This window comes from Sus scrofa, chromosome 2, assembly GCF_000003025.6.
Source record: "Sus scrofa isolate TJ Tabasco breed Duroc chromosome 2, Sscrofa11.1, whole genome shotgun sequence".
In the NCBI taxonomy this organism is placed as follows: domain Eukaryota; kingdom Metazoa; phylum Chordata; class Mammalia; order Artiodactyla; family Suidae; genus Sus; species Sus scrofa.
This window is the reverse complement of record NC_010444.4, coordinates 86,362,825-86,387,066: the sequence shown is the minus strand read 5'-3', so window position 1 is coordinate 86,387,066 and position 24,242 is coordinate 86,362,825. Positions and strand designations below refer to the sequence as shown.

The window sequence follows — 24,242 nt, the reverse complement described above, 5'->3', positions numbered from 1 at the left end:
TGTGTGGAATTATTTATAATGTTCTTTCATTATCCATTTAACACATAGAGTTTAACATAGAGTCTTTCATTCTTTTTATTGATAATTTGTGGGGGGTTTTCCTCTTTTTTTTGTTAGTCTTGTTAAAGGTTTATCAATATTTTATTGATCCTTTAAAAAACCCAGAGGTGGTGGACCAGGAGGACATGGAGTTCACTTCTTCCCACAAATATATCGTGAATATATCTACAAATGGAAGAGTCCTCATAGGACACCTACTGAACACTAGCAGAATAACTCAAAACACCAGAAAGAACAAGAGGATCTCCACATAACTGGGTAGGACAAAAGGAAAAGAAAAAAAGAGGCAGAAGTGTGTTGGGACCTGCACTCCTGGGAGGAAGCTGAAGGAGAGGAGAAGTTTCTGTACTGGGGGAGTCCCCTTACCAGCAAGGAGATCAGCTAGGATAGGAAAAGAGCTTCTGAGGCTCGGAGGAGAGCCCAACAGATGGTCTGTGGCAGACAGAATGAGACCTACCCAGATGGTCCATGCCATTGCCATGTGTGCCCCCGCCTGCGATGTGCATTCACTGATAGGGGCAGGGGCTGGGTGCTAGAAAATAGGGTTTAGAGAACAGACCCAGGGAGAGAACTACTGTTAGCTGTGCTGAGAAAGCCTGGAAAGGCAGGAGGGTAAAGTGCCACAACTAGGAATGTTTAGGGAGGAGGCCCTAGCTGCTCCAAGGTAAAGCGTCGTTGTTAAGTGGCATGCAAGGCGGGGAGGTGGGGAGGTGGGCTGCCATTGCACTCTGGTTTCCTATGCAGGCCCCTGCCTCTGTGGGCTTTGGGCGAGGCTCCCACCTGGGCTGGCCCACTCATGTCAATGGCTGCCCTACTCATTTCAATGGCTTCCTCACCCCTCTACCTCCTAGGTAGGCTCCCATGATCCTGCTGCATGAGAAACAGATTGGTTGCTCCCACACAGAGGTGGGGCTGAAACTACACTGAGCCCCAGGGGCCCTATGACTAAGGAAGGAGAGCACAAACTGTGGATTTACACCTCTGATACAAGCTTTGTAAATTCAGCAGTTGTGGAATATCTTAATGGACAACGATTGCTCCCGCAGCTGAGATGGGTCTAGTTTTAGCAGCTGAAGGTTTATGAGTATGTACATGCAAGGGTTGGATCAGGGTTCAGCTGTCACAGAGTGGTCCAGGTGCATGACTCCTGCAGTCCTGGCACCTGAGCTCAGTAGATCTGCACTGGTGGCCTAGTGAAAACAGTGCCTGAGAGACACCAGAGCCAATTGCCAGCATACCCATAGTTAAGGTAACTTCTTTGTGCCTTCATTCTTTTTCCAAGATCTTGGATCATTCTTATTATCAGTACAATGAATTATTTTTCAGGCAGATTGGCTATCTCCTTTTCATTTAGTTATTCTTGTGAGGTTTTTTTCCTTCATTAACTCATTCAGATTTAATAGAGAAATCAAAAGCTTCACAGAGAAGCAAAAGCTGAGAGCATTCAGCACCACCAAACCAGCTTTACAACAAATGCTAAAGGAACTTCTCTAGCCAGAAAAGAAAAAGCCACAACTTTAAACAAGGAAATAACAAATTAGAAGGTTCACCAGTAAAGGCAAATGTAAAATAAAAGTAGGAAGTCATCCACAGACAAACATGATATCAAAACCAGAAGTCATAAGAATATAGTAAAAATGCAGAATATTGAAAATGCCTTTGAAATTAAAAAGACCAGCAACTTAAAACAATTTTGTATATATAAAGACTTCTATATCAAAACTTCATGAGAATTGCAAACCAAAAAAATTACAATAAATGCAGACACAGAAAAGAAAAAGCAATCGAAACAATGCTAAAGACAGTCATCAATCACAAGAAAAGAGAACAAAAAAAGGTAAGAATAACGACCTAAAATAACAAATCCAAAACAGTTAAGAAAATTGCTATAAATACATACACATTGATAGTTACCTTGACTGTAAATGAATTAAATGCTCCAACCAAAACACAAAGACTGGCTGAATGGATACAAAAACAAGACCCATATATATACTGGCTACAAAAGACCCACTTCTGTTCTAGGGACACATACAGACTGAAAGTGAGGGGATGGAAGAAAATATTCCAAGTAGATGGAAATCAAAAGAAAGCTGGCATAGCAATAGTCATGTTAGACAAAATAGACTTTAAAATAAATACTGTTACAAGAGACAAAGAAGAACACTACCTAATGATCAAGGGACCAATCTAAGAAGATATAAGAATTGTAAATATATAAGTACCCAACACAGGATCACCTCAATATATAAGGCAACTGCTAACAGCCATAAAAGGAGAAATTGACACCAATGCAGTAATAGTGTGGGACTTTAACATACCACTTACAGCAAAGGACAGATTATCTGACAGAAAATCAATAAGGAAACACAGGCCTTACTTGATCCATCAGACCAGATGGACATAATTGATATTTATAGAATATTCCATCCAAAAGCAGCAGAATACACATTCTTCCTAAGTACACAGAGAACATTTTCCTGCTAGATCACATCTTGGGCACAAATTGAGCCTTGGTAAATTTAATAAAGTTGAAATCATGTCAAGCATATTTTCTGACTACAATGCTATGAGACTAGAAATCAACTACAAGGAAAAAACCTGCAAAAAAACCACATACATTTGGAGGCTGAACAGTATGCTGCGGAATAACCAGTGGATCCCTGAAACCTGTAAGATGTAGTAAAAGCAGTTCTACGAGGGAAGTTTGTAGCAATACAGTCTTAACTCAGGAAATAAGAAAAATTTCAAACTATCTAAACTTACACCTAAAGCAACTAGACAAAGAAGAACAAAATCCAAAGTTAGTAAAGGAAGAGATCATAAAGATCAGAGCAGAAATAAATGAAGTAGAGACAAAACAATAGAAAGGATCAATGAAACTAAAAGCTGGTTCTTTGAAAAGATCAACAAAATTGATAAACTTTTAGCCAGACTCATCAAAAAAAAAAAAAAAAAAAAAAAAAAAAAGGGAGAGGGCGCAAATCAACAAAATTAGAAATAAAAAAGAAGTTACAGTGGATATTACAGAAATACAAAAGATCATAAGAGACTACTGCAAGCAACTATATGCCAATAAATTGCACAATCCAGAAGAAGTGGAATGTTCTTAGAAAGGTACAGCCCTCCAAGACTGAAACCATAGGAAATAGAAAATATGAGTGGGTCAGTAACAGCTGGAATTGAAACTGTGGTTAAAAAACTTTCAACAAACAAAAGTCCAGGACTCAGCTCCACAGGCACATTCTATCAAACATTTAGGGAAGAGTTAACACCTATCATTCTGAAACTCTTCTCAGAAATTCCAGATGAAAGAACACTCCTGAGCTCATTTTTCAAGGCCACTATCACCCTGATACCAAAACCATACAAAGGTACCACAAAAAATGAAAATTACAGGCCAGTATCACTGATGAACATAGATGCATAAATCCTCAACAAAATACTAGCAAACTGAATCCAGCAATACATTAAAAAGATCATACACCATGATCAAGTGGAGTTTATCCCAGGGCTGCAAGGATTCTTCAATATATTCAAATCAGTCAGTGTGATACACAACATTAACAAACTGAAGAAAAAAAAATATGAGTATCACAATAGATGCAGAAAAAGCTTTTGACAAAATTTAATGCTCATTTATGATAAAAATATCAAGAAAATGGGTATAGAGGGAACCTACTTCAACATAATAAAAGTCATATATGTTAAGCTCACAGCTAACATCATTTTCAACCATGAAAAGCTGAAAGCTTTTCTGTTAAAATCAGGAAAAAAGACAAGGATGTCCACTTTTACCACTTTCATTCAACGTGGTTTTGGAAATTCTAGCCATGGAAATCAGAAAAGAAAAGAAATAAGAGGGATCCAAAATGAAAAAGAAGAAGTGAAACTGTCACTGTTGGCAGATGACATGATATTATACATAGAAAACCCTAGAGATGCTACCAGAAAACTACTAGAGCTCACCAATGAATTTGGTAAAGATGCAGGATACAAAATCAGTACACAGAAATCTCTTGCTTTCCTATAGGCTAATGACAAAAGATCAGAAAGAGAAATTAAGGAAACAATCTCATTTACCATCACATCAGAAAGAATAAAATATTGAGGAATAAACCTACCTAAACAGGCTAAAGACCTGTACTCTGAAAACTAAAAGATGCTGATGAAAGAAACTGAAGATGACACAAACAGACAGAATGATATATACCAAGCTCTTGGATGGGGAGAATTAGTATTGTCAAAATGACTCTACTACCAAAGGCAATCTATAGATTGAATGCATTCCTGTCAAATTACCAATGACATTCTTCACAGAACTAGAGCAAAAATCTTAAAATCTGATGGAAACACTGGAGGCCCCAAATCCTTAGAAAGAAAAACGAAACCGGAGGAATCAGGCCCCCTGACTTCAGACTATACTACAAAGCTACAGTCATCAAAACCGAATGGCACTGACACAAAAACAGAGATATAGATAAATGCAACAGGACAGAAAGCCCAGAAATTAACCCACGTACTTATCGCCAATTAATTATGGCAAAGGAGGTAAGAATATACAATGGGGAAAAGACAGTCTCTTCAAAAAGTGGTGCTGGGAAAACTGGACAGCTGCATGTAAAATAATGAAATTAGAACACTTTCTAACATCGTATAGAAAAATAAACTCAAAATGGATTAAAAACCTAAATGTAGGACTAAATATAACTCCATGAGGAAAACATAGGTAGAACTCTCTTTGATATAAATTGTAGGAATATTTTTTTGGATCTTTTTCCTAGAGTAATGGAGACAAAAGCAAAAATAAACAAATGGGACCTAATTAAACTTAAAAGCTTTTGTACAGCAAAGGAAAGCACAAATGAAACAAAAAGACAACCTACAGCCTGGGAGAAGATACTTGCAAATGATGTGACCAGTAAGAGATTAATTTCCAAAATATACCAACATCTTATGCAGTTCAATATTAAAAAAATCAAAAAAAGGGCAGAAAACCTAAATAGACATTTCTACAGATAAGACATACTGATGGCCAAAAAATGTACATGAAAGGATGCTCAAAAGCACTATTAGAGAAATACAAATCACAACTGTAATAGAATAGCCATCATCAAAAAGTCTACAAATAACAAATGCTGGAGAGGGTATGAACAAAAGGAAACCCTCCTACACTGTTGCTGGCAGTGCAAATTGGTGCAGCCACTATGGAGAACAGAATGGAAGTTCCTTAAAAAACTAAAAAGAGAGTTGCCATATGATCAAGCAATCCCACTCCTAGGCATACATCTGGAGAAAACTCATAACATGAAAGGATACAAAGCAGCACTATTGACGATAGCCAAGACATGGAAGCAACCTATATGTCCACTGACAGATGAATGGATAAATATGTGGTGCGCTTGTGCATGCACGCATGCACGTGCGTGCACACACACACGAATATTACCCAGCCATGAAAAAGAATGAAATCATGCCATTAGCAGCAACATGGATGGAACTACAGATTGACATATTGAGGGAAGTAAATCAGACAAAGACAAATACCATATGATTTCACATATATGTGGAGTCTAAAAAATGATACAAATGAACTTATTTACAAAACAGAGTCACAGACTTAGAAAACAAACCTATGGTAATCACAGGGGAAACGGGGAGGGAGGGATAAATTAGGAATTTGGGATTTTAATAGATACACACTGTTATATGTATAATAACCAACAAGGACCTACTGTATAGCACAGGGAACTATACTCCGTATCTTTTAACAACCTATAATGGAAGCAAATCTGAAAGGAATATATTACATATATGATTCACTTCACATCCAAAACATTGTAAATCAACTATATTTAAATTTTAAAAGTCCAAAAAGTAGAGGATATGAAGTATCTTCTTTAGAGCGATTATGTTAGACAATATAGCATACAGTCAAGAGTACTAGTTTTGGAGCTTGGAGATTGGATGCCAATCTCAATGTAGCTACTTTGTAGCTGTTAGCCGTAGACAAACTACCTAAGCTTTCAGAGCTTTAGTTTCTTTATAAAATAGGGCCTATAGAGATATTACGAGGATTTATATACACAGTACCTGTACTACCAGCACACAGTAAATATTGGACAGATTTATTCTGGTGTACACGTGCCACTGGATTAGTCCAGATGCAAGGCCTACTGAAGGACACCTTCTCCAGCCAGCTCTTTTTAGGAAACAGTGGGAAGAGGGGATGGCTTTCTAGTTTCCAAGTTTCAAAAGCCATCCCGAAAGTGAGGTGAGTATTTTTGGCATGCGCTTGATTGCCAGACTCCAGGTGCTTCGCTACGTGCGCCCACCAGGGGCCGCTGGAACTACCCAAACTCTTTGCGCAAATCTGTCGACGCGACGCGCTTGCTCCCTTGGTGCTGTGCGCGCCTCTGAACCTCCGCTGACGCTAAAGCTTTCGGCTGCTGTTCTCCCTTACCCAGCCCTCTGTGGCTGGGTACGGCAGCGCTCTGAGGACAAAAATCTTCCCTCCTCCGTGGGCTCTGCTTTGCGCTAGTTTCTTGGGCGAATGTGAGGCTGAAAGTATTAGGGTCTCCACTCAGCTGCTACAGAGAGGTAGGAGGAGCCTGCGCCTGGCGCGGAGTTCGGGCTAACTGGGGCCTGCGCCCGGCGAGACGCCGTCGTTGCCCGGATGTTGCGCTGGCTGATCGGGGGAGGCCGAGAACCTCAGGGACTGGCCGAGGTAAATCCCTGGGTGGACCTTTCCTGCCACCGCGGAGGCCGAGCTTGCCCGAGTGGTGGCTTTCTGCCTGACTGGCTCCTGGGCCTGGACAAAGGAGACCCGGGCGGAGGCGGGGCCTGCGGTTTCTGAAGCCGAAGAAGGCGGGCTCCGCAGTGGTGTGGGGGCTCTTTCCCTGATAGTTAAATTTATGTTCTGAGAGGTGAGGAAACAGAAACCGACAGTGGTTCAACAGCAGGCTCAAAGATGCTCACCTATTCTCCCCTACTTAAACCAGTCTCATTTCAAGTTGGAAAGTATTTTCGTAGAGGCTAGCAAGTGGTGACTGCAGATGTACACCTTGGTTTATTTGATAGGTGTCACTTCCCAACATCAGTAGATGCTTTCTCAGGGAATATGAAATTAATTTGATTACTTTTACAAAAACCAGAAAGATATAATTGTTTTTTAAATTAATAACTTGTTTCAAAGTAAAAAAAATTCTAATTAACTGCTGTTTTGGCTTCTGTAGTCACACTTTCTTCATGGGCCTGAATAATTGAAGACTATAATGAGATTTACATTTGGAATGTTGCGAATAAAGTAATTTTGGAGCTTGAAAAGTGTTGAGGTCTGGAATTTATTTCATATGCCACCCAAAAATAGAATTTATGTTGAATTTTCTTTTATCTTTCATATGAAATATTTGTTTTCATTGTTTAAAAAAAGACGGATTGTTGTAAGCAGCCTTACTTCTCCATTTTAACTTCCTCATATCTTTGCAGTTGAGGCTTATTGTTTATTTTTTAAGAAATATTCTCGTTTAAAATTACACTAACTTCAGATAGGCTTAAGTTCTAAAGATTTTGGAAGAATTGTGGAAAGTAGACTAGTCTGTATACTAGTTCTGTATTAAACTGATTATTTGATTAATCATAGAATTTGATTAGCTAATTCTGCAGTGCTTGGCATGTTTTCATTTGGGAGAAGTAGTATACAGTTTTCAGATTCCTTGTTTTTGCTTTTCTCATCAGAACCACCACTAGAAAGATGTGATAAATAAATTACTCTTTTGAGGGTGATTTTTTAAAAATTTATGATGTACATTTTACAATTGCTTTGAATTTGTACATTTTCAGAATCAATGATTTTTTTTCCCTAGTTACCCAAGAAATTTGTATCTGGCTTCTAGTTTAAGTAGTGTTTCTCTGCTGGGATGATTTTGCCACTTAGGGGACATTTGGTAATGTCCAGAGACATTTTTGATTGTCATGATTGGGGAGGGTTGGATTTCTATTGGCATTTAGTGTGTAGAAGGCAGGGATCATGCTGAGCATCCTACAATGGGCAGGACAGACCTTAGCAAAGTAATTACCTGGTCTAAAAGGTAAGTAGTATGGAGTTTGAGAACCTACAGTTCAGAGGTTAAGAATGCAAGTTTTATTATGAAACAGTACTGTATTTGATTATAGAAATGGGGTTGATGAGACCTATGTTACAAAACTATTGGATGAGTTATATGTCTCATGTGCTTTGCAGTGTCTGGCATATGAACTGACATCTCATATACCTCACTGCCACACGTAAATGTTAGCAATTATCTTTATCAGTATTATTGCTCAAAGTGGAATTTATTGAATTCATTGACTCTAAATGATTTCATTTCTTTTTTTATTCATTCAGCAAACATGTGTTGAGTACCTTTAATGGGCTAGGCATTGTTTTAATCTACATTATATTTTACTCCTTGGATTTGCAATTTTGTTTCTGCCAAGTTGTAATTGAGAAACACCCATTCTAAAATAGTGTGTTGCATTGGCCCATTAATTTTTTAGGTCAGGATTACTAAGGAATAATTTCCGTAAAACAAATTCACCCTTTAAGACATTTATTCTGTTTCAAAATACTAAAATTTATGATGTGGATTTGTGGTAAGAGAAATGTTCTATGTTAAATTGGCAGTTAATATTAGGGGAAATAAAACATAGTATTAGAACATAATATCAAAGTTGTCTTGTGGTGCACCGGGTTAAGGATCCATCATTGTCACTGCAGTGGCTTGGGTCACTGCTGTGGTGTGGGTTGAGTTCCTTACACATGACATGGATGCAGCCAAAAAGGAAAAAAAGAATGTAATATCTTATAGGTTTTTAAATCTTGTACTTGTAGATGTATACTGTGTGGTTTTATTCTAAGATTGTCTTTTATCATAAATCATTCTTTTTTTTTTTCTTTCCCCTCCAATACAAGAAATCTTCTTTACAGACAATAGGTGAGGAACAAACCCAGAATCCCTACACTGAACTGCTTGTGCTGAAAGCTCATCATGATATTGTACGATTTCTTGTACAGTTAGATGACTATAGGTAAGAAACTTAAAGTGTCCAATTCTATTTGGAAATAATTTTTAGAGAATTTTATGTTAAAACCAATTTCAAAATTAATCCATCTTTCCTAAAAATTTCAAAACTAATCATTAATAACATGTAGTAGAAATTGACTTGTGCGTTTTTGTTTTGTTTTGTTTTTTAGGGCCGCATCTACAGGATATGGAAGTTCCCAGGCTAGGGGATCTAATTGGAGCTGCAGCTACGAGCCTACACTACGGCCACAGCAAACACAGGATCTGAGCCTAGTGTGTGACCTATACACAGCTCACAGCAATGCTGGATCCCCAGCCCACTGAGGCAGGCCAAGGATCGAACCTGCACCCTCTTGGATACTAGTCGGGTTCGTTACTGCTGAGCCACAGTGGGAACTCTGACCTCTGTACTTTGATGAAATATGTGTCTGAAGTTTTTTTGCCCAGAAGTCAGAGTATAATATCTGGTAACTTAATGGTTATTTTTGTATGACTTAAAAATGTTGATGAGAGTTTTAACTGTATGTTCGGTGAGTCTAGATTTGAGAAACAAATATGAGAAATGTTTAAATGTCAGGTACTTCCCAGGAATGTACTATTTTTAGTGGAAGATAATTATTTAATCTGAATTTTTTGTTACTCATGAAACCCTTTTAAAATGTACATTATTCTGTACTTCCTTGCTAACATGTATAATGTGTTTAATATATTTACAGAGATGAAGGTGTGTAGATCTTAGGACTGTCGATTTAGCTTATTATTGATCTTTATATCTGTTTTATCAAGCCTTTGTACAACTATATGTTTATCTTTTGCAGCCTGTATCATAATACCAATTTCACAATTAATTTTATAAGTATTTAATACTTCCTCTCTAGATGAGAGTGGGGCCATGTTTTTTATTTACCACAATCTTTAGTATCTGACACAGTGCCTTACATGTAGCAGGTAATTAATAGTTTTCAAATGAATGAATGACTCCCTGAACTATTAAGTATACATGTTACATGCCATCTTAACTCCCTAATACCACTTCTCTTGTCCCTATCAATTATTCCACTGCCTTTGATACTTTTTTTTCCCCTTCCATTTCTGACTCCACAAGTGAGTGCTACTGTGATTATTCCTAATTCTCACTATCACTGCTGATGTCTTTTAACCTTGTCTTCTCTGCTTTTCTTACCTCTTTGGTATTTAGTTGCTTTTTCCATATATAGTGCAATTTTGGTACTACCGGGAGTTAGATTGAATTTTATAGGTTAAGGGCGCACTCCTACATAAACTCCTCTCACCTTAGTCACCTGCTGCAGTCTCCAGGATTCCCAGGCCACCCACACTTCTGACTAATTAGCTACAAATTCCTGCTACCTCCTCAGGTTTCATGAGTCTCTAGAATGACTGATAGAACTCAGGAGAGCACTGAATTTTTGATTACATTTTTGATTACATTTTGATTGTATTTTTGATTATATTTTTGTTTTATTATAAAGGATATGGTTGGGACGAGCCAAATGAAGAGATGTATAGGGCAAGGTCTAGCAGGGTCCCAAGTGCAAGGCTTCTGTGTCTTCAGGACACGTCACACTTTTAGCACATCAGTGTGTATCACCGGTGAGGAAGCTCACACAAGCTCTGGGTGTCCAGAGTTTTATTGTGGTTTCATTACATGGGAATGATTGTTTGAGTTATTTGCCACATGATTGAACTCAATTTCCAGGCCTTTTCTCCCTTCCATCCCCTGATTGCCTCCCCAGGTCGAGAGGTCAGGCTGATAGCCCATGGCTCAAAGCCCCAACCTTCTAATTACATTGTTCATATTTTCCACATGACCAGTCCCTGTCCTTAAATTTTCTCGAGGACCATCAGAATCATGTCATTAGCATAAACCCAGGTTAAGTCTGAGAGGTCCAATTCTATTTTATAAACCAGGGACAAGTTCAGCCAAATAATTATATGAAAGCATTCTCTTCAACTTTTGCTTGAAAGGATTTGCCTTTTACATATGTTACTAGCCTATTAACACAATTTTCATGTTGTAATGTGAGCCAGCCAAATCCTTGCATGTTAACCACAATGCAATAATTTTCAGACTTTTTGGTAGTACTTATTGTTGCTGTGTCCTAAGAGATATTTATTTATTTATTTGTTTATTTAGTCATCTTTGAAACTAAACATTTTTGGCAAGGTAAGACATTTGGACAGCTATAGTTTTCTTGTACTATCTTATACCATAGTAAGTTGCTAGGTAAGTTAAAAAATGATTTCTTAGACCATAATCACTAATATTTAGGCTTTAAGGAATCCTCAAATTATTTTGTGTAAGAAAGGTAAATAAAAAAAGCTCAGTTTACTTTCAGGATGTGGTCTTTAAATTTTTATATATATTGACCGTTAAGATTCCACGTTGGTTGCTATCTTCTTCAGAGTGTCTTCTTGGCTCTTCTAACATAGTTAGAAGAAGACTCTGTGGAAAAGGCCACTTGGTAGAATGATGGTCATAGTACAGATACTGATATTTGATTATATTTTCCCCACAGTGGTGCTTGTGTATACTTCAGTTGTTCAGTGATATAGAAAATGTTACATAAGCAGTAAAAAGCTATAGACGAGTGTCTAAGTAACCTATTGCTTTAAATATCAGCCCAAATTTAGTAGTTTAAAACAACCACCATTTTTTTAATTTCACTATTTTGTGGGATAGCAATTTGGGCTAGGCCCAGCTCTGTGGGTTCTTTTGTCTGTGGCAAGATCAGCTGATTTTGGTTAGTGCAGTTATCCATTCATGGTCAGTTGGCAGATTGGCTGAAGGTGACAGGTTTACAGTGGTCTCAGCTGGGATGAGCGTTTTTCACCGTGTGGTTGTTCTAGTGCTTATGCACACAGTGATGGAGCAATGAAAGGGCAAGCCCCAGTGTAAAACACTTGTCAAGTCTGTTTTCATCATGTTTGCTGCTGTTTCATTGGCCAAAGCAAGCCAGGAGTTTGCATGAATTAAGTAGGTTGATAAATAAACTCAGCCTCTTGATGGGAGCAGCAGCAACTAAATCCTATTGCAGATGGTGTTGGACATAAGGAGGAAGATTGGTGGCCGTATTTGCTATTTACCGTGAATCGAAAGACCTAGAATAGATTTTTTAAAAAGCCTACTTTGTGGTCTTTGCAATAGACATATTGCTACATGAACCACATTTAATTCTTTGTACTCAAGGGATTACTATCAGAATTTACACATACCTAGTTATGAAGTTTTTCTTTCTTTCGTCTTTTGTGTTTTTAGGGCTGTATCCCAGCACATGGAAGTTCCCAGGCTAGGGGTCAAATTGGAGCTACAGCTACCGGCCTACGCCACAACCACAACAACGCAAGATCCAAGCTTCGTCCTAGACCTACACCAGAGCTCACAGCAACTCCAGATCCTTAACCCTCTGAGCAAGGCCAGTGATCAAACCTACATCCTCATAGATACTAGTCAGGTTCGTTAACCACTGAGCCACGACAGGAACTCCTGAAGTTTTTCATGTAGTCCCAGAATGAAGAACTTTGGCTGTTTAAAAAAAATTAATTCTGTAGTGTACTAAAAAAAATATAACTAAAAGAGTCATTATTGGTAAGCAATACATTTAAAAAATACAAATGATGTAACTCTTACAAGTAGAGGAGCTCAGTGTTTTGATTCTTGATTTAATAGTTAGGTACATCTTTACCTGTGCATGTGTACATTATTTATGCACTGTCAAATTACAAAAATACCATTCCAGTTTTAAAATAAATGTTATATCATACTTTTTATGTTTTTATTTTGTTTTTATAGACATCACATTCTAGTTTTTTGGTCAGCTGTTGTAATCCAGGTTTCACGCTTCAGGTCTTTAGATAATATCATTTTATTGAGAATTTTGCAGAGGATTTTCTTGTTTTCTTGGTGGTTCAGCTAAAGTCAGTGAGTGGAAAATTTTCTCAGATTGGTTTTTGAAGATACCAAATAAATCCTGTATGACCTAACAGACAGCTGCCTTTTCTTTTCTTCTTTTGTATTTTTTGAACATGAAGTGAGGGTCATATTGATTGGGAATCACTAAAGAAGGCTAAGCCTCAGCAAGAGTCTTCCAAAAAATGGGCTGTACTAAAATTGCATGTAATACTCTAGCATTTGACACATTAAACTAAACTGAGTTCATAACACATTTTAAAAATAGTTTTCTCTGTTGCTCATTTGACCATTCCTTGCTCCTCCAGGAAACAGACAGGGTTATGTAGGATGGTGATCATGACTGGAAAAGAATCAAGTGACCCATGAAATGCCGGACTGGAGAATAAAATGTACCCCTAGGATGACTGGTAAAGCTGTACATTCACAAGAATCTAAACAAACTTAGTGCAGTTTGATAATTAACAACAAATGATGTTACATCTTTAAGAAAATATTCCAAAGCTCAGAATATCTTTCTCACTAACATTTAGAGAATGGAAATTGGTAGTCAAGATAATTTAGATCCTCCTAATACCTGGGTTCCCTGGGAAGCAGACAGTAAAATGGAGTTAAGCATGCAAAAAGTTCATTAGAAACAACATTGAATGGGAAAGGGAAGAAGCAGGATTGGACAAAGGAAGCCATCTCAAACTATGATGCAGATTTGACAGAGTCCTCTGTAAGCCTGGTGCAGAACTCTGTTGGAAAGAATGCCCTTTAGATGAGTCCTGCATTAGGGAAATAACTAGGACTGTTTAGCCTGCATTGCTTGGACACTGGTTGAGGGTCACCCAAGAGTTTTTCCTGGCTTCCACCAACTTGCAAATGTCCCAGTGGCTGGGGGCCACTTGAGATAATATGACTTTGGCTTGAAAGCTAAAATGGACCCTAGAATCAACAGCTGGAGGCAAATATCCACATTCCTCATAGCTGGGCAGCTAGTCCTCTTTTGAGGGGATTATATGCAGGTGAAGATCTATACTGACTTTTCTACATAAGCTCTGTCTTGGGATCATTTATGGTTGATGAGAGGACATTTTTTATTTTTTATCTTTTTAGGACTGCACCCATGGCATATGGAGGTTCCCAGGCTAGGGGGCAAATCAGAGCTGTAGCTGCTGACCTATAGCTGCTGACCTATGCCACAGCAACACCAGATCCGAGTCTCGGCTATGACATACACCATAGCTCACAGCAATGCCGGATCCCCAACCCACTGAGGCCAGAGATCAAACCTGTGTCTCATGGATGCTACTCAGATTTATTTCCACTGAGCCATGATGGGAACTCCAGGACATTTTTCTTTATAAAAGAATAAAAGCAGAGTTCCTGTTGTGGTGCGGCAGAAACGAATCCGACTAGGAACCGTGTGGTTGTGGGTTCGATCCCTGGCCTAGCTCAGTGGGTTAAGGATCCGGCGTTGCTGTGAGCTGTGGTGTGAATCTGGTGTTGCTGTGGCTGTGGCGTAGGCTGGTGGCTTCAGCTCTGATTAGACCCCTAGCCTGGGAACCTCCATATGCCACGAGTGTGCTCCCCCACCCCCAAAAAAAGACATAGAATAAAAGCTAGGAAGAATCACAGAATTGAAATATTATAATTTTGTAACCTCTAATAGAACAACAAATTTAGGCAATGGTTATTGATGGATATTAACATCACATACATGAAAAAAGATTGCCAGAAATTATATTTCCTGATGGGGCATAGAAATTGTTTATGAACTGATATTAACAAAAAGTCATATTCAAATATGATTGAGTCTCTGGATCTTTTCAGTTTGTTAGAAACACAGGAGACAAGAAGTGCACATCAAATGACAACACAAGAAGGTAGCTAGCAGAATTGAAACAGAATTCTGTAAAACAAACGCTTAACTGCAAGGGAAAAAATATATGAAAAAAGGAATCAATAGAATAAAAGAGACTTTAGAGATATATCAACCAGTTATAGTGTATGAACTTTATATAGGTACTGCTTCTAATACACTTAAAAAAACATTGTGAGAAAGGGAAATGTGATTATTTATTGGGTATGTGGTGACATTAAGGAATTAAATTTTAACTTTGTGATGTAAATATGTACTGAAATATCTGTTGATGAAATGAAATACAGTAACTAGGATTTTCTTCAAAATAATTTTCTAAGGGGGGAATGGCTGTGGCATGAGTTGAAGACGTGATGAGTACCTGTAGATTTTTGTTGCACTGTTTCCACTTTTATTTATATTTAAATTCTACATAATGGAAAGTTTACAAATGATATGTACCTGTTTGATAGAGAAAAATGCCAATTTGAAAGGTAGTTTTGTAAAAACAAGATTTTTGCTTAGATATAATTAGGTGCAGGAATCACACAGATGGATATGAACACATCAGGCTAATAGAGAATAATCAGCAAAAACCTGGATTAAAAGATGTAGCTTTGGTATGCAACCACAGTGGGTTTCCTCATTTTCACCTTGAGTTATGTAGACTTGTTCACTGAGTCATTGGTACAGCTGGACAGCTGCAAGCTTCCCACTCAGACATAGGCTTACCTCAAAAATAAGAGCCAATCAGAATGTTCCATTCTCTAAACAGTCAAATCCTCAGAGAAACCCCAGAAAGGTAGGAACTGAGCATACTCAATTCATTTTCTTAAAATCATTTATTACATCACTGAACAGAGAGAGGCCATAGATGTTTCTCTAGTAGTAGAAGGTTCTTCATGGAAACTTGAGCTCAGTTTGGAGGTGTCCTATAATAGAAGTCACAGGGTTTTTTTTTTTTTTCTCTAATACTTGTAAATTTGACGCAGTTTATCTTTCTATTTGTGGTTTGAAGGAGAAAATTTACTAAAAGTTTTACCTTTGCAGATAGATATGCTTTACTTAATCAAGGAAAAAAATTTTGTTGTTCAAGTAGGTCTAGTGAAAGAATCAGTGACATCAGTGTCTATGGTTTCAGAAAATTCTTTGAATTTGCCTTAAACTTCTCTTACAAGTCTCTATCTACAGACATATCTAATTTTCTTCAAGTAGTTCTAGCATACAAGTAAAAGTCTACTTTAAATGAAAATCTAGTTATTTTTAATTTTTGTCTGGTTTCTGGTATTAGCGTTTTTCAACTTTGCTATGTAGTAAAAAATATGTTATTTTAGTTGCACCATGATTAGAAAATATTTGTGGATCTGGCAGGAAGTTATCCACAGGGACTTCTGTATTTCCATAACTTATTTTTCTAGTGTTTTGTGGTTATGAAGATAGTGAATACCTAGGTTTATAGGTTATCTTTTTTTATGTCCTATGTTTGTGTTTCGAGGGGTTTTCTTCCCTTTTTTTTGACTGCATCTGCAGCATGAGAAGTTCCTGGGCTAGGGATCAGACTTAAGCCACAGCAGTGACAATGCTGAATCCTTAACCACTAGGCCACCAGAAAACTCCTAAGCTTATCTTTGAATCTGTAACACCTTTGACTTAACTGAAATAAATTCTCATGAATAAGAACTATTAAATAATCACTTATGTAATGGACATAGGAATTTCTTGTAGAAATATTTTATTTTATACAAACCAGTTGAGAAGAATGAGAGTACTTTTCTTTGAGATGTTCCAAAGGAAGGTGTTTAAAGGAAATGATTTCTATAAATTGAAATGAGTGTAACTGAGAATTCTCATTGAATTCATGATTTGGACCCTGTAGCATAACATAACAATGTAGACCATGAGCTTTTCAAAGTCAAGAACTATCTCATTGATCTTTACTCTCAGGATCAAGCATATAGACGTATAAAGTTAATGCTTACTATATAGTTAGTGCTTAATATTTCTTGAATGAGTGAATCATTGACTCTCACAATAAATTTAATTCTGATAGGGGAGGAGGGAATGGAATATTCTAGAAGCTGTGCTATATAGGTCTTGATTAAATCACACCTCACATTAAAAAATTTTTTTTTCCATGCATATGGTTTTGGTTAGTTATTTAATTGTATATTCTTAATGAGTATTTTTAAAGACTGGGTTTCAGGTTGAGAAAATTTGAAGATTATGTGTAAGAATGGGAAAGAGAAATGAAAAAAATACAAGGAATTTATTTTTTGTTTGTGATGAAATTCTGGGCTTTACATTTTTTGAATTTCTATTTTTGTTGTGACAGTATGTTGGTATATTAATCATTATAAAAAGAAAATGTGAGATTATAATAATATTATTAATGAATTTTTATTACAGAGCCATTTTAACACGTGAATGTTTGCTTATTCATTCACAGAAAAAAGCATTTCTTTAATCCTTTAAACTTGCTAACATAGCCAGAAATTTGTTGGACTAGAATGTGCCATGTTAGAAAGATGACAATTATATTTCATTGAATGTGAAAAGCCTGTTTTTTCCTATTTTATCATCACTAAAATTTGGACACATGTAATTAGTGGTGTCTTTCATTTGTAATTGATACCATTTTTTGCTTAATAGTACATAAAATAATAGTATGTTTTACAATTGATGTCTTGGGTTTAATGAAACATAGCACATTTCTAAGCAGTCATGAAATTTTAAGATCTTGAAGCAAAAAATCGTATGTAACTGATCTTGGCATTTCCCTAACACGTGGTATGAAATTATAATAAATACATTTTGTGCTAATCAGTAAAGAAGAATTTCTCTTAAAATCTTATCTTTTGACTTGAATCTTTGGATTTTATTAATTGAGAGTGTTTTAAAAAAAATTGTGGGAGTTCCCGTTGTGGCACTGTGGAAACGAATCAGACTAGTATCCAAGAGGATGGGAGCTCGATCCCTGGCTCAGTGGAATGGGCATCTGGCGTTGCTGAGAGCTGTGGTATAGGTAGCAGACGTGACTCAGATCCTGAGTTGCTGTTGCTGTGCTATAGGCCTGCAGCTGTAGCTCTGATTCAGCCCTTAGCCTGAGAACTTCCATATGCTATGGGTGCGGCCCTAAGAAGTAAAAAAAAAAAAAAAAAAAAAAAAAAGTATATTTTATATGGCAGTATAGCCACTATTCTTTCCATTGAATAGATTAACCCTTATGGACATTTAATTACTCCTTTTTTTATTGTTCATGACTTCTTTTCATCAATTATAGTGTATCTTACTGTAAGGGATTCTTGGATGTATTTTTGTTTCTGATTTGGAGATGGTTAGAGTGTGTGCTTGCTTGACTGTTTTAGCTTATGATAAACTGATAGAGTGCTACTCATTTTCAGTTATCTACCTTAGGAGAATGGGTAGTTGTAAATGATCTCCTACCCCTTTATTAGTTATTTTATGAAAGGTACTAATATGTATCAGAGTTATACTGGTTTGCATTTTAAGGGTTCGTGTTTCTTTTTTAGAGCAGGTAATAAGTGAAATGGCCAAAAAAAAAAAAAAAAAGTAATAGAATATATGAGAATTGAAAAGCCTGATTAATCCACAGAGTAATTGACCTCTGAGCAATAAAAAAAAATTGGCTGTGATTTCAAGCATTACTGTTGAACACTGTTTAGATCTAACTTTTGTTCACTACTGATTGATTTAAAGTTCGAGCTAAAATGCTCTGGATATCATTTCTACTCCCAACTTTTCAGTCCTCTCTCATTGTGAAGTTGTGAGATTCAGACATAATAAATGAATAAAACAATAAAATGTGAAGTAAAAATCACAGTTAGGAAAAAAGTATGTATTTTAAACCTGTGGTCTTCTAAAAGGGAGAAAAGCAATTATAAGAGTTTCAAAATCAATAGAAATTGATGTTTTATACCAAAGAAAACATCTTGAGTTCTGCCCACCCCATCATCTCTATACAAATAAATCAGTATGCCTAGAAACATAGGCTATTAAAGATTTACATCCAGCAGCTATTTTTGATACTCAAAGTAATTATTTAGTATTCTGATTCAGAAAATATATGTAATTAAGCATTAGAAATTGTTTTTTTTTTTTTTTTTTTTTTTTTTGTCTTTTTGCTATTTCTTTGGGCCGCTCCCACAGCATATGGAGTTCCCAGGCTAGGGGTCGAATAGGAGCTGTAGCCACTGGCCTACGCCAGAGCCACATCAACGCGGGATCCGAGCCGCGTCTGCAACCTACACCACAGCTCATGGCAACGCCGGATCGTTAACCCACTGAGCAAGGGCAGGGACCGAACCCGCAACCTCATGGTTCCTAGTCGGATTCGTTAACCACTGTGCCATGACGGGAGCTCCCCAGAAATTATGTTTTTAAATATAAAAATTTTTGTTTTATTTTTTAACTGAATGAATTTTATTACATTTGTAGTCGTGCAAAGGTCATCACAGCCCAATTTTGCAGCATTTCCATCCCAAACCCCCAGCCCATCCCTCCCCCACCAACCTTTCTCCTTTGGAAACCATAAGTTTTTTAAAATCTGTGCATCAGTATCTGTTCTGCTAAGAAGTTTACTGTGTCCTTTTTTGGATTCCGCATGTAGGCGATAGCATATGATGTTGGTGTCAAACTGTCTGACTAACCTCACTTAGCATGATAATTTCTAAGTCTATCCATGTTGCCGCAAATGCCATTATTTCATTCTTTTTTATGCCTGAGTTCTATTGTGTATATGTACATCTTTATCCATTCCTCTGTCAGTGGACATTTAGGTTGTTTCCATGTCTTGACTATTGTGTATAGTGCTGCAGTGAACATTGGAGTACATGTACATTTTGAGTCATGGTTTTCACTGGATAGATGTATAGGAGTGAGATTGCTGGATCAAATGGTAATTCTATTTTTAGTTTTTTGAGGAATCTCTATACTGTTTTCCATAGTGGTTGCACCAGTTTACATTCCCACCAGCAGTGTAATAGGATTCCCTTTTCTCCATACCCTCTCTAGCATTTATTGTTTGCAGACTTTTTGATGATGGCCATTCTGGCTGGTGTAGATTGTTTTATTTTTAATCTCTGTATCTTTTATATATTTCATTTTGAAATAAAAATAAATGTTAGGTATGGATTTTAAAATAACTCTGTATGGTTTCTATCTAGTTAAGTTTTAAAGGCTTTTTCTATTAAAAAGAGATGTAGATCTGTATTAAAAATTACTAACAGACTTTATCAGACTGTATTTGGCAAGTTTCCCATCTCCTGGATAGTCTCTTAGCTCCTGCAGTAGAAGATGTTATCAAAAGATTTTGAGGGGAACTCCCATCATGATGCAGCAGAAACGAATCCAACTAGGAACCATGAGGTTGTGGTTTTGATCCCTGATCTTGCTCAGTGGGTTAAGGATCTGGCGTTTCTGTGAGCTGTGGTGTAGGTCGCAGATGCAGCTCGGATCTGGTGTGGCTGTGGCTGGCAGCTGTAGCTGTGATTAGACCCCTAGCCTGGGAACCTCCGTATGCAGCCAGTGCGGCCCTAAAAAGCCAAAGGCAGAAGACAAAAAAAAAAAAAAAAAAAAAAAAAAAGGTTTTGAAATGAGTACTAAATATGGCAATTGTCAGAGCCGGTGAAGACAATACTGAGCATGAGACTTCAAAACTGAGCTTGAGAAATTTGAACTCGAAGCTCAGTTTGATGTGTTAAGGAAAGTGTTGTTATATGACTGAAGTAGTGAGATATATGGATTTCTATAAGGTAAAATTCATTAGAACAGATATTCTCAGGAACATAGTAATTTTTGTGCCCTAGTGTATCAGTTCTTTACCTTTCTCCCAATGATGCACATATGGCTAACAACATTTATGTTAATGAAGACGTTCAAGGCATGCCCAGATTTTGTGAAAACAAATTAACAGTCTTGCAAGGAAATGCATATTTTCTGAATGCCATAACTGCTAGTGGAGACCTTTTATTAATAGTTGTTAACTGTAAGGAGCAGTTATTTGCAGTTCATAACTGGCTCTCTATAATACCACTTCTTTATTTTATTTTATTTCATTTTTGCTTTTTAGGACTGCTCCCTCGGCATATGGAAGTTCCTAGGCTAGGGGTTAAATCTGAGCTACACCTGCCAATTGACACCACAGCCATAGCAACTCGGGATCCAAGCTGAGTTTGGGACCTAAACCACAGTTCATGGCATCATGGGATCCCTGACTGACTGAGCAAGGCCAGGGATTGAGCCTGCATCCTCATGGATACTAGTCGGATTTGTTTCCGCTGCGCCACAGTGGGAACTCCATATAATACCACTTCATCTCCTATTCGAAAAAAGCAAACCTGACATGGAGGTGAGTGAAAGTGGTATTATGGGCACAGCTTTGAATTGATTTTGATTCATTGAATCATTTAAAAATGTGCAAACTACATTATTAATAACAAATTACTTGACACACAGTGTGATTACTGTACACTGCTGAGTTGGGGACACTGCTTGAGAACAGTACTTTCTTGATTTTATTATAATGCAGTCACTATGATGAATAATCCTATACAACAGATTATTTTTCTTGATAGTATTTACGTCATAGATATCTTTTACTCTGCAAAATGTAAATGATTGTTCCTTGACATGTGATGGTGGTAAAAAAGGAGAGAGAAGCTGTAATTGAGTTTATCACAGCTCTTTTTTCATGCCATGAGACATACCTTCCTTTACCTCTTTTTATTTTACTAAAACAAAACAAAACCCAAACCTTCCAGGAGTTCCCTGGTGGCAGAGTGGGTTAAAGATCCAGTGTTGTCACTGGAGTGGTGCAGGTTTGATCCCTGGCTTGGGAACTTCCTCTTGCTGTGGGTGTGGCCCAAACCAAAAAAAAAAAAAAAAAAAAACCAAAGGAAAAAATCCCCCAAACCTTGCAAACCAAAGAACACCCTGTTTATGTGGACAGACCAAAGACTGAGAGGAGCAGAGGAGATATATTGGCTTTAAATAGTGGAGTTAAAGTATCTACATATCTTTACCTAGAAAATAATAGAAATAATGAACTTATGTAAGGACATGATTCCTTTGTTCCACTCCTGGAATATCATTTCCTATCAGTAGCTTTTTCTCAGCTTGGTTTCATTTCACTTAAGGCAAGTTTTAATCATATAATTTTAAAGCAAGGAAGGATTTTAAAAATCATTCATAGATATATTTTATTCTTAGTCTAGCAGTTTATTCATTGCAACTCTGTGAATGGTCTTATTTATCTTTGGATTCTCAGTACCTGGTAGAAACTTAGAAAGTATTTTATAAATATTTGTTAAATTAGCTTAAAGAACTTAATCTGCATTGATATTAGTAAGTCATAATACCCTTAATAAGGTCTGATGGTTCTTAGTAATCTTAGCACAACTGGCTTTTTTTCAGTGTCACCAGTGATTTTTTTTTTTTTTTTCTTGACCTTTTCTCTAACCAGATTTGCATCTGCTGGTGATGATGGAATTGTAGTTGTGTGGAATGCCCAGGTATGTACTGATTCTATATGAATTGTATAATAAAGAAGACATAACTGTATAGTAAACATTTGTAACATTATCTGGGGATATACCTGCATATCAGTAAACTGAGATTAATTAATGCTTGAGTTACTTAGGACGAATCTATTTAAAATGAGGACCAATGTTTCGTAGTACAATGTTTTTAAGACTTTTTTTCCTGAGAAACAAATGCCATTATGAAAATAAAAGTTTTCATCTTAATTAACAAAATTTAAATTATCAGCAACTGTACACTGATTCTGAAAATGAATCAGTGTTGATTTTTATGGGAGACAATTTTTCTGTCAAAATTGTTTGATAGCGTAACATTCTTATTATGTTTGACTTTAATAGTAATGTAATAAAATGCTTATTTTTTCAAAAATATTTAAGGCTTTACCTTAAATAGGACCTCTTGGATTTCTTGAATGCTCAAATTATTCTCTTTTGAAGCATTTATCTTCTCCCCCTTATTTGGACTGATATCTTACTCTGCCAGATCCTCATTTTTTGCTGTCTTTGCCTGTGATTAAAGCAGTTTTTTAATGTGTTCATCACATACATGAAATCCTGAAGCCTCGGAAAGATTTGCAATTTATATTATGTTTACATTGCATTTTTGTATATATACTACTTTGGAAATCAGTTAGAAACTGATGCATAAAGACATTGGATAGATGGGAATAGCTGTTGATGTTAAATAGAGAATAATAGAGTTAATGCTGACTTTGGATGGTTGATACATTATTGGAGATATATATATATAATATATATAGTTATTGTGCTGACTTATTTTCTGCTACAGCTTATAGCTGTGAAGACTTAGCTATAGCTTATAGCTTAGCTATAGCTTATAGCTGTAAAGACTTAGATAACAAATACTGGGACAGTGAGGACTCCCTATTTTTTTCCTGCTGATTAGGTTACTGATATTTTTATGCTTAATTTATGCAGTTATATTCTTAACACCATATGTAAAGAGTATTCCTTTAAATTTTCTATAATAATATGCTAAAAATTAGTATTTTATATAAAAATAATTAAAATTATTTATGACTACTTTTGTAACACCTGTTTATAGATTCTTTTTAATTGCTTAAAGTTAAATTATAAGATATAAATAATTTTAGATGGAATGTATGTATTTTCTACCTGGTGATTTTTTTTCTTAATGTTGTCATTTAAGATTATTTAAGTTATGAAATATGCGGTACTATTAACATTTTTTATTGATATTTCAGACAGGAGAAAAACTTTTGGAACTTAATGGACATACTCAAAAGATAACAGCTATTACTACATTTCCTTCTTTGGAAGCTTGTGAAGAAAAAAATCAGCTGATCTTGACAGCCTCTGCTGATAAAACAGTTATTATATCCTTAAATCTAGAATCAGGTGAAATAGCTATGGTGACCCAAGGAATCAGTACATACATCATTAGTCTTTAGCCTCTTGGGGTCTGTCTCTACATTCCTGTTTCAGCAAAAATGATTTTGTTCCAATCTTCATAAGACATTTCTTAAAAGTACTAGGCATATGAGAAGTGTTAGACTGGATATAGCAAGTTAAGGCTTATTACTGATGGAAGCTCCATGACTAAAACTGTTCTTCCCAGAGTTACTGTTACATCAAATTATATAATAAACTGGAGGAAATGGGAGATGTGGGCTTAAAAATATTTATCATCTCAGTTTGCTTTTCAATTTAGAGAAATAAATAAGTTAAAGTGGACAATAATTCCATTTTTTTTCTATTTGTCATACAGCAAAAGAATTTTAATGGCCCCAGCCCTTAAGAAACTT

At 36.5% G+C, this 24,242-nt stretch overlaps 1 protein-coding gene across 2 annotated transcripts in view; it reads left to right on the top strand.

Moving 5' to 3' along the window:
• The window catches only part of WDR41 (WD repeat domain 41), a 57,687-nt gene continuing 39,892 nt past the window's right edge, over positions 6,448-24,242 (top strand). Inside the window, exons 1-4 of one of the 2 annotated variants that reach the window (XM_013994930.2) lie at positions 6,448-6,787; positions 9,014-9,129; positions 22,380-22,428; positions 23,682-23,813. In XM_013994930.2, coding sequence (XP_013850384.1) covers positions 6,737-6,787; positions 9,014-9,129; positions 22,380-22,428; positions 23,682-23,813 — 348 coding nt within the window. In that variant the 5' untranslated portion in view covers positions 6,448-6,736. The remainder of the gene's footprint in view (positions 6,788-9,013; positions 9,130-22,379; positions 22,429-23,681; positions 23,814-24,242) is intronic. The other variant, XM_013994928.2, reaches the window with a different exon arrangement.